Source organism: Mercenaria mercenaria, chromosome 2, assembly GCF_021730395.1.
Source record: "Mercenaria mercenaria strain notata chromosome 2, MADL_Memer_1, whole genome shotgun sequence".
Lineage (NCBI taxonomy): Eukaryota > Metazoa > Mollusca > Bivalvia > Venerida > Veneridae > Mercenaria > Mercenaria mercenaria.
Genome location: NC_069362.1, coordinates 18558477 through 18571866, shown reverse-complemented (window position 1 = coordinate 18571866; position 13390 = coordinate 18558477). Strand labels below are relative to the sequence as shown.

Here is a 13390-nt window from a genome sequence, read left to right as displayed (position 1 = left end):
TGACTTGTTGAAATGAGCCGTGCCACGGGAAAACCAACATAGTGGCTTTGCGACCAGCATGGATCCAGACCAGCCTGCGCATCCGCGCAGTCTGGTCAGAATCCATGCTGTTCGCTAACAGTTTCTCCAATTCCAATAGGCTTTAAAAGCGAACAGCATGGAGCCTGACCAGACTGCGCGAATGCGCAGGCTGGTCTGGATCCATGCTGGTCGCAGACCCACTATCTTGGTTTTGTCATGGCACGGCTCAAATATATTATCTATGGACTTATAAATTAAGAATTCCACCAGTCTACAAATCGAATTAGTTAAATTGCACTATTCTGTTTTTATTAATTAATTTCTGAACAGGTCTTGCAGAAAAAAAGAATAAAATTGTTAACATCATAACTTATCTTAATCTAACTATATAGGCTAAGCTCGCTCGGCCGCTGACCCAGACAAATACTTAACTGGCGGTTTTGGAGATTAATTAAAAAGTATCGATATTGAATTTAAACCACTGTATCACCAATGGCTCAACGATAATATAGAAAAGTGTCAAACATTGATATTTCATTCAGAAAAAAAAATCACTAAACTCTGAGCCCGTAAATATTTATACTTGTAATGATCTGTATGTCTGTTTTAGCCACATTAACTGTGTCGACCTAACAAATATCAGCATTCTTTCGCTCAAATACTGACATTCGGATGCGAATGCTGTTATATCAACATCTAACTGCGCCTCACTGGCGTTGATAATTCAGTGCTATACTTAATCGAGTGAAACGTAAACAATCTAGCAATGGAAAAAAAGACTTTATGACTAGTTTCTTGCACTCGGACTTTGTCAATTGACTGTTTTTTCTTTGATGGTCATTAAAGCAATTGTTTATTGTTTCCCTTGTGATTCTCATGTAAAATGTTTAAAACCATTGTCAAACATAGGAACTGCATATTCAAAAATATTAACGAAATAAACAACAATATATTGTTTCCAATGTAACTGAAATAGGTCACTGATTTCTTTGATTCTTTTCTTCCTTTATTGCTTTACTAGCATATAAGTTGGAAGTTTTCTCCACCGGGCGAATCTGAAGGACTAGTTGTCATCTCCGGATTGATTGCAGATGACGTAAAACAAAGACATGTAATCGATAAAACAAAGAAAGTATCTTCGATGTCCGGGAATAAAAAACACTTCAAACACGTTTATCACTTTGTCAATAATACTCCAGACAGTGTATCAGGTGATATAGACACACTGCGAGTTTGATGAATTATGTCATATTGAAATACAAATAAAGAAAAGGCTCAGAAAAATGCCGAATCATAGCTGTCATTGAATGACAAATATAAATATCCGGAATAAAATCAATTTATGTTTTTAAACATTAAGGGAATAAAAAAAAAACATTCTAGTACTAATTTGTGCATAAAGAATTTTTAAAAAGACAATCATCGAAACAAAAAGGTTGAAAACAAAAACCTCAAATGATTAGAAAAATATCGTAAAAGAAACAAAACTGACGTGTGCTTGTTTTATTCAGTATAGACTTGGTTTCTGACCCGCGAAACCTTCAAATTAGCCAGAGTTCACTTTAGCCACAGTCACAATTACGTTATAAGTTGCCATTAGTTCCAATCCAATCCTGATATTCATTAAAACTGTTATTTGTAGGACTTAAGTCATACTGATTATTGGGCATTCCTTCAGGCACATGCGAACACAAGAACAGAACACTGACCTTCCGCAAGTCAGTTTGATAGTTTCTAATGTAAACGATTCTTAATGGTAACAGTTTCTAATGAAACCTGGCCAGCTACCGACAAAATAACCCGCCTGGAATGGATGGAACAATTTACTTCCAGTCGAGCTATGTGTAATATTAACTGTATAGCAACCAGTCTAGGATGATACTGCGGAATTTAAGTAACAACCTAGCACTGAACAATAGTCGGGATATCAGTCGCGACGGGGAATCGAACCAAAATCTCCATCTACGTAGTCCAACCTGGTAACAACTGCGGTACTGATTTAGGGAGAGTTATTTTAGATATGAAATAAGCATTAACAAACTGTATGATATGCTAGTATCCAAGTGCATTATTTACCACAACAATAATATAAAACAAGATATTGCAAGAGCAGAGAGAGGTAAATCTGAAAAAAAGGTAACGAAATGATTTATTGGAGACAATGTTACATGAGGGATCCAAGGAAAATATCCTGTACCAAGAAACTTTGAGAGGTTGCAAATTGTAACACATTGTATTGTGCGTTTTAATCGGCCTGGTGGGGCGGGGTTTCGCGACGGTCCACTGCATTATTGTGCAGGATATGTAGTATATTCGGCAACCTGATTTCTTATTCAGTGGCAATCTACCTTGCATGGTAATCAATGTAGCATTGAATGAATTAAACATTTGCTCGTTTCTTGAAATTACCATTATTTGCATAAGTCAGAGATTAAAGGCACTCGCTACAGTTTTTCCGGACGTGTCGATATTTACCCCAACACCGTGCCAATTTGGTTTCGATGTAGCTCACTGCAGTGTTGGTGCGGTCTTCTGCGCATGCCAGGAAGTGATTATCTAATGTCGCGTACGGCAAAAATTCGCAAATTATTGTATGTTTGCATGCATTTAATGTACAAAATGTATAATATACTGACTAAAGGTTAAGAAAAGTATCACCATGGTTACAAAATATATACATTTAAAGTACTTTTAGTTCAAATTGCTTCAATCCGACATATACTGGAGTCTGTTATTTATACCAACGCTCCAACTCTGCATTGAGTCAAAGCTGTTTCTAATCTTGTACCGTACCCGTACCGTACATTCGTAAACTATAGGTTTTGTTAAAAAAAGGGCGGAAACTTTCATCGTTCTATGCCATCAAAATGCTTCAAAAACACCTTAAAATCCGATTATTAAGAAATCTGCCATTTGATAATTTTATATATACATTTCTATGTCATTTGTTCAAACACTGAAAGAGTATTTCGTGCCAACCTGCGTTGTATAAATGCCCGTCACACCCCACCTCGTTGTAATTAGATTTAAGCGAAATCTAATATGGTGACCTATCAATCTTCTTTTTGTTTTAGATTAGGTAGACATAACCAAAGGTATGTGCAGAGTTTGATTAAATTCTATTATGTGAAACTAGATAAAATAGCAGAAGTACCAACTTAAAACTGACAAAAATATGCAAAAGTAGCCCTTGGGTCTTCTGAACAAGTATTCCTTTCTTTACAAAATCATGTTCTTTTGATTTCTCTGAGCATGTTTCAAATAGATATATTGTTTTCCGTTATAAAAATGCTTAGATAATCAAATTTATGCTGATTGTTGTACTTTACTGAAATATATTTCAGGATTACAGAAATTTTGAAAAATGTTTAAAATAGCACCATATCTAGGGGCAAATTAAATTGGAACAAAGCTGGTGACCTAGTATTTTTATTTCATTTTTCAATACATCATAACATGATCTTTTAATACAAAACATTTCATCAAAATCTATTATTGAGAAAAAAAAATACGAAACTGTAGCGAGCGTCCTTAACTCCGCCAAGACAGGTAAAATAAAACGCACAAGAACTCTAAGCATAATACTGTTAGTGTGTAATACAAATGAAACAGAATGCTTGTGTTACTTTTAAGTTAGTTTTCGACACGAGAAAGGGTCTATCTGATTCCATGCAGGGGTTTACAAGATTTTGATGGGTTAGGCTAAACCGGCGGAAACTAGTGAAAAGGTAAAGTAGAAATTCCCATCCCTAGAATGAAAGCATTGTTCCACAGACAAAAATATGGAGGAAAGAAAACGTGACTGAAACCTGTTCCTTTTGCATGAAATTCTTTAAGACCCCAGGCTATAATAATTAAAACAAAAACGTTAGAGGAACGTACTATAAGTGTAAATAAATATTTGATTTAGAACAGTGTCACAATTACTTTTAACATTTCATTATAAAATAATATCAATTATAAAAAAAATAGTCAAGAGATTATGGAGATCTGGCAAACAGGAGATCAGTGAAAATGCAACTTTTCTTATATTTTAGTGAAACAATGTTTTGTAACACACTTGTAGAAAAAAATACCATTTATACCTTTTAAGACCATAAGAGTCGTCTCACAAAATACGAATTCACTACGAACATGAATAAATCACTGAAATACTTGAAAAGACTAAATCTAATCTAACTACTGTTTGACGAAGAAATGGTTTATCAAATACCTGAATAAAATAATACGTAAATATAACTAACATACTGACGCCGCCATGTACGTTGTTTTGGTCACTATAGTTTCCTATAGCAGGAGCTTTGTTATAAAAGCACTTTAAAGAAAATTTCGTCTAATTCAATTATATACTATTCCAATTTAATATAAAACTTACGGAAATAATGCTACGCTTCCTATCCCTTTGCATTATTGTCCAGTTTGTGATTTTTTTGCTATATTTAACAAAGTTGTAGATCTATTTTTTTAAGAAGAACACCCAGTCCCGCAAAATATGTTGGTCACATTTTTTATCACCATTACTTTGGCGGTCAACTTGATTTGAAAATGCTTAATGGGCGTGTAATGATTACCTGCTATTTTTGAAAATAGGATTTAGTTCTTATGGTCTATACAGTATAAATTACTTCATATATGGATACAAAGAAATGTATTAAATGATATCAAAAATATCCAAGTTAAAATAAAAATACTTTACCTATTCCTATCTCCACCTCTGAAGAAGTTTTATTGCTTCTTCTGCAGCAGTACAATTTGTCTGTGAAAAATGACGTCACAATTAGGACTGGGAAAAGCAGAAACGTCACTATCGCTTCCCATAAATCCACAACATCCGGCGTTATTACCAGAAGCACTAAAATCAGCCACACATATGCAAATAAACTAAAGAATGTCGTCACTGAGTATACTCGAATATTTGCAAGTTTTCGTGATTCTCCCATTGGAATAGAACAAATGCATATAGCTGTGATGACTAATAAATTAAATGCTGCTGAACCGACGATTGTTGCCGGACCGAGGTCACTAGGTTTAAATCCACTTCCGCAAACTACAACCACGTTTAACAAAATCTCCGGCGCACTTGTACCAAAAGCCATGAGACTCAAATTAGCTACTGTGTCATTCCAAACTTTGACTTCAATTTCTTCATACCCATTTTTTGCCTTGGGGTTAGAAATCTTTATCATTCTAGTCTTACTTGTGATTTTTTCTATGCCTAACATGAACATATCGGCCACGATTGCGATTCCAAGAAAGCACCATATCATTCCAAGAAGGTACAAAAATATCCTAATGCCTAATGACCACGTGTATTCATTAATGATGGGTAAAAATAAACCCTTGTCTGCGCACGTGTAATCATCAAGATCTATTGTAGAACTCATTATATTAGCTTTTTGAACTATTCAGTTTAATCAAATGGAAACGCCGTTTGGTTATCTATTTGTCTCCGATTTTCAGTCTTAGCAAACTGTGTTCCTCTGCTCGCCGCTGTTTTTGTTGTCTTTCCTGAAAAAGAAATAGACCGTATTACTTGTAATATACTTACTTGAATTTTACTTGTAACGATAGAATCTTTTTCAATGGTATTTGCTTGATAAAATAGAATGTAAAATAAATCAGAAAAAATAATCCTTTTTCATTCATATAACTAAGAAATGCTTGATTTATTAAATTTGTTCAAATATCAAAGCGAATGAATCAAAAAGTCAATGCACGAGGAAATATTCTGAAAAGAGAAAACGAAGCATTCAATTTACATGTATAATTCCTGTATTTGTATTATCTTGTGTTCTCTCGAATGTCTTTTGTTATTTTTCACATATTCAAAATATTCCTATATAAAAACCCTGAAAATATTATTTCGATTTGAATTTGATAACACAAATGAAAGAATTACAGGTTTAATTTCATACCCAGCAATCTCTCATTTGGCTTACCGCAGAATAAATCCAACTGTGATATTGCCATCTACATTAATAAATAATACTCCAATACCGAACACAAACAAATATCTAGAAATTTGATGACGCGTTGATTTAAATCAATTTTTCACTCCAGTCACTCTTGTAGGAAACAAACAAGTGAAAATATTTATTGTTTCATTGTCTAGTAACCAATAGCAGCGGAGTACTATTTGGGTTCTATCAATAGACGTAAAAGTCTTGCATCGCGTAATGCTGAGGTACTTTAATTTAAATTTATCCATAACCATAGCGTAAAATGATCGATGGATTTTCTGGCACCGTGTCAGATAAAGCAATAACAGTTATAGAATTGAAAGACATGCCCGTAGTTTAAGATCTATGAAAGGTCAATACTCATTATGATAAACGATACTTTAGGCTATTATGGGATATTAAAATGCTTTCACTAAATGAGCTTGTACTCTTGGAAACTACAATGTAGCACTTTGGAACTACCACACAACTATCTAGCAAAACCTAGTCCAAGATAAAAGACCACCTTATTTATTCATTAACTTGCATGATAACTTACGAATGTAAAGATACTGAAATGTGTTCAACAACTCCGCTTCTAAAAAATAAAGCATATTGATGTAGAGATCGCAAAACTGAATTGGAAACTGTAACATGTTCAAACTACTAACAAGCCCGCAAGCGTATACCACAGGCCGTTGAGAAGACCAGCGAAGGAATACATTGTTCTATTTATATGCAAAATTACACGCAAAATATTATTTTTTCGTGTAATGTAATGGAACACTTGACTGACTTTTTGGGGGAAAAGTAAAAAAAAAGAAAAAACGATAGCAAAGGCCTTTCATTCATTGTGTAACAAGTGCAACATTTGATAAAAGACACGATACAGAAAATTGTATATAGATATATAGATATATGGATATTCCATTCAGCGCATTTTGAGGTTTTAATGAAACATAGTGCGTTTGCGACCAGCATGGATCCAGATCAGCCTGCGCTTCCGCACAGTCTGGTCAGGATGCATGCTGTTCGCTAATGGTTTCTCGAATTGCAATAGGCTTTGAAAGCGAAAAGCATGAACCTTGACCAGACTGCGCGGATGCGCAGGCTGGTCTGGATACATGCCGGTCGCAAACACACCATGTTGGTTTTCTCATGGTGCGGCTCAAATGTATTTTGTAATTGATGGTATAACTTGTATTCATATCAATTACATGATTATCTCAGAAGAAAGAACATAAAAGTTCACTCTGAAAAAAGAGTCATGATTTATATAAGTATGTATACCAATCTCTAATGATTCTTAAATACGTAAACGCGGAGCTTTCCAGAGGCTAAATTTGTTTAAATACGTCATGTCGTCATGAGAAAAATGGACTGGACTTTTTTTCACAGAAGATGCTCGTGGAAAACGTGCGTTAAGATGTGACATAGGCCCACAGTCATCATGTCGTTTCAGAATTGTATTACTTTACCAGTGCAAAACTAAGGAATAAATGACTGTGTTCTGGTTATCGAATACAATGCAATATATAAGACATTACGGGAGATGACCATTTCTTTGCAAATCTTGAACTTAAATAAATCCTCTAAATCCAAGCAGCAGATCAGTGCAAAATAGTTACGATTGTTATGTTAAAAGTGTTATCTATTAATCTACATGTTATATAAGGCATTATGTTAAGCTGTATGTTATGTACGTCGTTTCAAAAAGTTGTAAAATTTCATTAAATCCTTTAGCGAAATTGACAATAAAATATGTTTGTAATGTTTCTTATAATAATAATAATAATAATAATAATAATAACATCTTTATTTATAGAAGGTAGCACATGAAGATATAGATCAGTACAATGTACAAATGATACATCTTAATTTTAAATGTGGCCCTCTGAACAACAACAACAACAACAACAACCAAATACAATGTACACTATCACATAACCTAATTAATATCACATTCATTATATTCAATATATAATAAAATGATATTGTATGTGGTACTTTAAATAAATAAATAATCATATTTGCTGTATTAAATATGATACTGAACTGAAAAATGACATTCAACAAAATAATGTACCGTGTTTTTAATCGCATGGGTTGACAACAAATATTGAATCTGTTAATTGCGAATAAATTCATATTAATCATTTAAGTTACTGTTAATGGTATGTGCACACACGGTTTCATGCACAGTCCCAAGCGAGTATAGTAAAGTAATGAAACTTGGGAAGGGCTGAATTCTAATGTTGTAATTATTTTGTAGCCAAACCCATTTGCTTTTGTTGCCCATTATGTATATGTGCTGTGTATTATGTGTTAAGCAATAAAATATGAATTAATCAATGTAATGAAACTCGGATTGAGGAAAAACGATGTATGAAGTTTGGTACACATTATATTTTATATATTGAAATTTGAAAGGCATGAATATCATTGTAAATTTTGCATGCTGTTTCTGTAAGTACTCGAGTGTTTTATGAGAACAGGTATGATATGCAGTTTTCCTTCATTTGTATTATATTAAGTATTAATGTACTATTGAAATATAAGAGTGAAATTCATTTTGTCCTTTCATAGCGAAAAGTAGCAAATATATATTTTTCACTATATGGCTATACAAAGCGAGTAAGATTTGGTAAAAAATTATTGAATGAGATAAAGAGAATTCCTATAGTTTTTTCCTTTCATAGAATTTTTTCAAATTCACATATATGATAGGAAAATTTGTGCTGAAAACAATGAACAAATAAAAACAATTGGTCACCAGGCTTGTTTTTGTGAAAAATGGTTTTGAACACACCCACTGTTGCTGAAACTGCCAGCGATTTTTCAACATTTTCATAATTTTCTGCTTTTTTTATAAATACCGACCAAAATGTACATCAAGACAGCACAATAAGGTTTATTCTTTTTACAGATTTTATTATATACTTATTTGCTATCATGGTCATATTTGTAATACTATATCCTTACAATAATGGGTACAAATGAAAAAAAAAATCTTGTTTCATATTCACTTTTGTGAACTTTTTTTCAATGAAAAATATCCATAGTGAAGAATATTTTTTTAAATTTTGAAAAAACTGTTTCATAGATTTTTTTCCTGTTTTTCTTGTGTATAAATAATTGTATTGTGAGCATAAAAATGGCTAAAAATGTATGGGTCACCAGGCTTAATTTTATGTTAAGACTGCTTGAACACAACACCTGTTCGGACGAAAACTGGTGCGATCCTGACCAAATGGATTACATGTATATCTGCTAGAAGTTAAAAAAAAGTTTTAAAAATTCTTAATTATTTCTATAATTGAATACTTATTAATCTGAAAGGAGATATTGTCTTATCAGTACTAAGTCAATTGTCTTACATTATATGAACAACACTGTCTTTGTACTAAAATGCGATGTGAAAACACAACCACAAAAATGGCAAGATACCTGTCAGGCATGTTACTTGTCAATACAACATAAACCAGTATCAACATTTGATTACTGATAAAACTTATCAAAAATGTTATTTCATTCAAGATTCCTCCTATTTAAGATTGTCTGTCACATGTTTCAACAAATGTTGACTTCACTTCAGTTTTCCATAGAAAGTGTCGGCTGAAAGATGCGCATAAAAAAACTATAGGAATTCAATATAAAAGGAAGGGAAAATTGTTTTACATATAAGATCAAATATCTTGCACTCATGAATAGGGTCTACCAGCTTTTATATTTTCACACAATCTTACATGGAAACAAAACTAAACTATGATCTATGTAAACGGTACTAACAGACTATTTATAGGAGTGCCTTATAATAATGTTCACTTACGTTAATAGATATGGCGGTGAACACTGAATTTGGTTAATATCTGATAAATAATTAAAAGTATCAAAATTGCAGATAGTCAAATTATCTACGAACTATATAGTGGTCTATTGTCTCTCTTGAGTGTTTTGATGCAGTGATTGTAAAATACGGAGAAAGATACGAACTCAAAACAGATTTCAAAATTTTTATGAGCGGGAAAATATTACTAAAAGAAATAATCCCCAGTTGACATTATGACATTATATTAGCTTAGCTTAGCTTACCCAAGCTTATCTAATCTTATCTTGTTATATATTTCCATGCAAAGTGAGACTATACTTATATGCTGTACTGGTGAATTATTGTAAAATGTATTAAAAATCTTATGTCAAAATTCTTTATTCGTACTAAGATTGTTTGTCTCGGATTTTCAAATAGCAAGAACTTTGATGATGAAGACGGATCCGTGTGTGCACTATGGTTTGGATGTACCTATTATTCAGAGCACTTTGTTTAATTGCTAATGCAGTGATAGACCTACTCATCTAAAAATGTTGAAAATGTCTTTGTTAGCTTACTAACGTATTTTAGAAATAAGTTTTAGTACAAAGTAAATGGTGATGTGAATCAAACGGAATATTTAGATCCAATTTGAACATTACAGGTGTGTATATACAATGAGCATTTTAACCTTTACCTTGCTGCATTTTCTATAATGAACTGGTCCATCTTTAAATCTGGATAGTATCATTAACTGTAAAAAGGGTTGCTTAACAAAAAAACTGACTGAATGGCAAACAATGAAGATCATGATCAGACTGCACAGATGTGCAGGCTGATCATGATCTACACTGGTCGCAAAGGCAGAATCAATCGTGTCCAGCATGATAAGGGTTAAAATCTAGGTACTCTTAGGCGTCTTACTATTTCGCAATAATCAGTTTTGAAACCCACAATTTAAGTTTAATGGTATGACGTCAGTTTTGCTCTAGTTAACTGTGTGTCTAAGACGAGTTTGGTGGTTACAACACTTCTTTCACAGTTGTCTTAATGTGTCACACGAATACAATAGTAAGAAATATTGATATTTAACAGTAACATTAAATGTTACATAATCATCAATAGAGAAAATGCCATTATTGTAGATAACATTTAGTTAACAGAAGTTTGATAAAAATGGGAAATTTAGATTATCTCGGGCATACGAATGTATGTACAATATAAGTTAGCGTTATGAATCTTTCAAAACTTTCTACTTTGATGGGTTTCTGTCTTTAAAGGTAAACCTTAGACGACCCATTAACTGTATGTGACGTAATATATGATGTCATTTTGATGTGTGCTAAAAGTCCATTAACGTTGATATCTTTCAATTTACTCAGGCTTAAAGAACACACTTGATACAGTGTGCCCAATCACGTGATCGCGCTACGTCATTTTGTTCCCGCTACAAGCTCGAAAGTGAAAGTGAAAAGGTAAACAAAAATTATGAATCAGGGCGTAAGTCTTTTATTCAATATGCGGTGTAAATATCATGCACATGATTCGAAACCTATTTGAAAGTGCTACCCCGATACTACGATTTCCCCACCAAAACCTTCTCGTTTTAACGCTATTCCTGTTCAACTTCTTTCGACCTGTGCGCTCTGTGGTGTTCTCGCTGCAAGTCAATTGCGAACATTTGCAAAAAAGAACTTTCTTGTGGATAAAATTCATAGCATATGTCATCGCTAAAACCCATTCATTACTTTAAGACCATAATTAACTCGGATTTTTACTCATACTCACATATTGGACAGAAAATGCCATTTTATGGAATGTTCCCACAACAAGTCCATCGCAGACCATGTTCTCACAGAAAGCAATTTTTTGTTCTCACGACAACTCAGTTGCCATGTGTCTTTTCTATAGAATGGACGACAACACATACATCTGTAAAACATGCGGAAAGAAATACAGACATAGACGTAACATTATTTCTCATGAGAAGGGACAATCGGGTACATTACCTTTTGTCTGTTGTGACCGGGGCTTTTCGTCTCAAAGGGAGCTTGAGCGTCATAGGTTTGCAATTCTATTATATGTAGGAACTATGCATGCAGAATAATCAATGAAACTCTTTAATGATGAAACATTTAAAAAAGTTATACATGTATGTCAGATGTGTAGAATGCGGAAAAGCTTTCGCCACCTCAACAGAGAGGAAACAACACCAGCTAAGAAAGACAGATACACGTCTGACTTGTGATACGTGTGGCAAAAAGGCACTCAATAAGTCAGAGCTCAGGGAACACCTATGCACACACAATGACATTAGGACTATGCAATATCCACACTTGTCCGTCTTCATATAAACACAGGTCGGCTCTAAACCGTCACATCAGGACGGCACACAAGAAAGTTTGATGTGATGTGAACGTTAAACGTTTCGTTTTTGCGGCGATTTTACACTACTACGTTCATTCTGACAAAACGAAGTACCCAGTGAAACAAATTTTTCTATGACGTAAAACCCGCAAACTGTTGTTCTAGTCCTCTAGTGTTAAAATCTCAGTGGAGTACCTTTAAGAATTTCGAAACTACTTTGAATCATTTTCGAAAATTTGAACCTTTGTTAAGGTCTTTGCCATATGAGCCGTGCCATGAGAAAACCAACATAGTGGGTATGCGACCAGCAAGGATCCAGACCAGCCTGCGCATCCGCGCAGTCTGGTCAGGATCCATGCTGTTCGCTTTCAAAGCCTACTGGAATTAGAGAAACTGTTAGCGAACAGCATGGATCCTGACCAGACTGCGCGGATGCGCAGGCTGGTCTGGATCCATGCTGGTCGCATACCCACTATGTTGGTTTTCCCATGGCACGGCTCATATTATTATTCGAGTGAAATTACAAACTTTGTTTAAATTTCTGTTCCAGCTTAAGTAGTATTAAGACGTTTTCTCTTCATCAACGTAAGATGTAGGTTTATATTTAATTTAATACTTTATACCATTTAAGTGTTTAAAATCAATTGCTTGGATGATACTTATGATGACATCTGGAATGAACTGTATAAATGTCCCTTTGTTAAACTGACACTGATACAAAATAAGCCACGAACGTTTACAGCCCTTTACACAGACATTCATTTTGTGCCTAAAATTGATTATTTTACGCTACTAACACATTAGCATTTTCATAAGGTAGACTCACTAGGGTCGATCGAGCTACACGTAGAGTCGTGTGGCGACAACGTCGGTACGCTTAAGGTAATATGCGCCACCTAACGATTTTCAACGGACTGTTCTGAAATTTTCCCAAATTAAAGTTAATGATATTTCCGATTGATAATTACGTAGCGACTTAGATGTATTTTAAATTTGTAATGTCTTTAGATTTTAAAGTGTTCCGATGTCGTCACTATAAGCAAAATTTTTAACTCGTTCGAACCCAGTGAGGCCTTGGTTTACTGAACTTATTTCTGATCACTCAGATACGGTACTCACTCACCAATGTTTTGACAGAATATTTCAATTGAGAGTAACGCAACCAGCTTCATGGGGTGATATGATTTTAGAATCCAATCATACCATGTTAGGATCTTTAACGTTCTATTAACACGTGATAGAATCTCACTATTTT

The 13390-nt window shown here is 33.9% G+C and overlaps 1 protein-coding gene across 2 annotated transcripts in view; it reads right to left on the bottom strand.

The window, feature by feature from the left end:
- The window catches only part of LOC123563413 (sodium/calcium exchanger 3-like), a 95399-nt gene that overhangs the window by 12915 nt on the left and 69094 nt on the right, over positions 1-13390 (bottom strand). For both annotated transcript variants that reach the window (XM_045356199.2, XM_053531449.1), the window contains exon 2: positions 4718-5529. In XM_045356199.2, the coding sequence (XP_045212134.1) occupies positions 4718-5405 (688 nt within the window). In that variant the 5' untranslated portion in view covers positions 5406-5529. The remainder of the gene's footprint in view (positions 1-4717; positions 5530-13390) is intronic.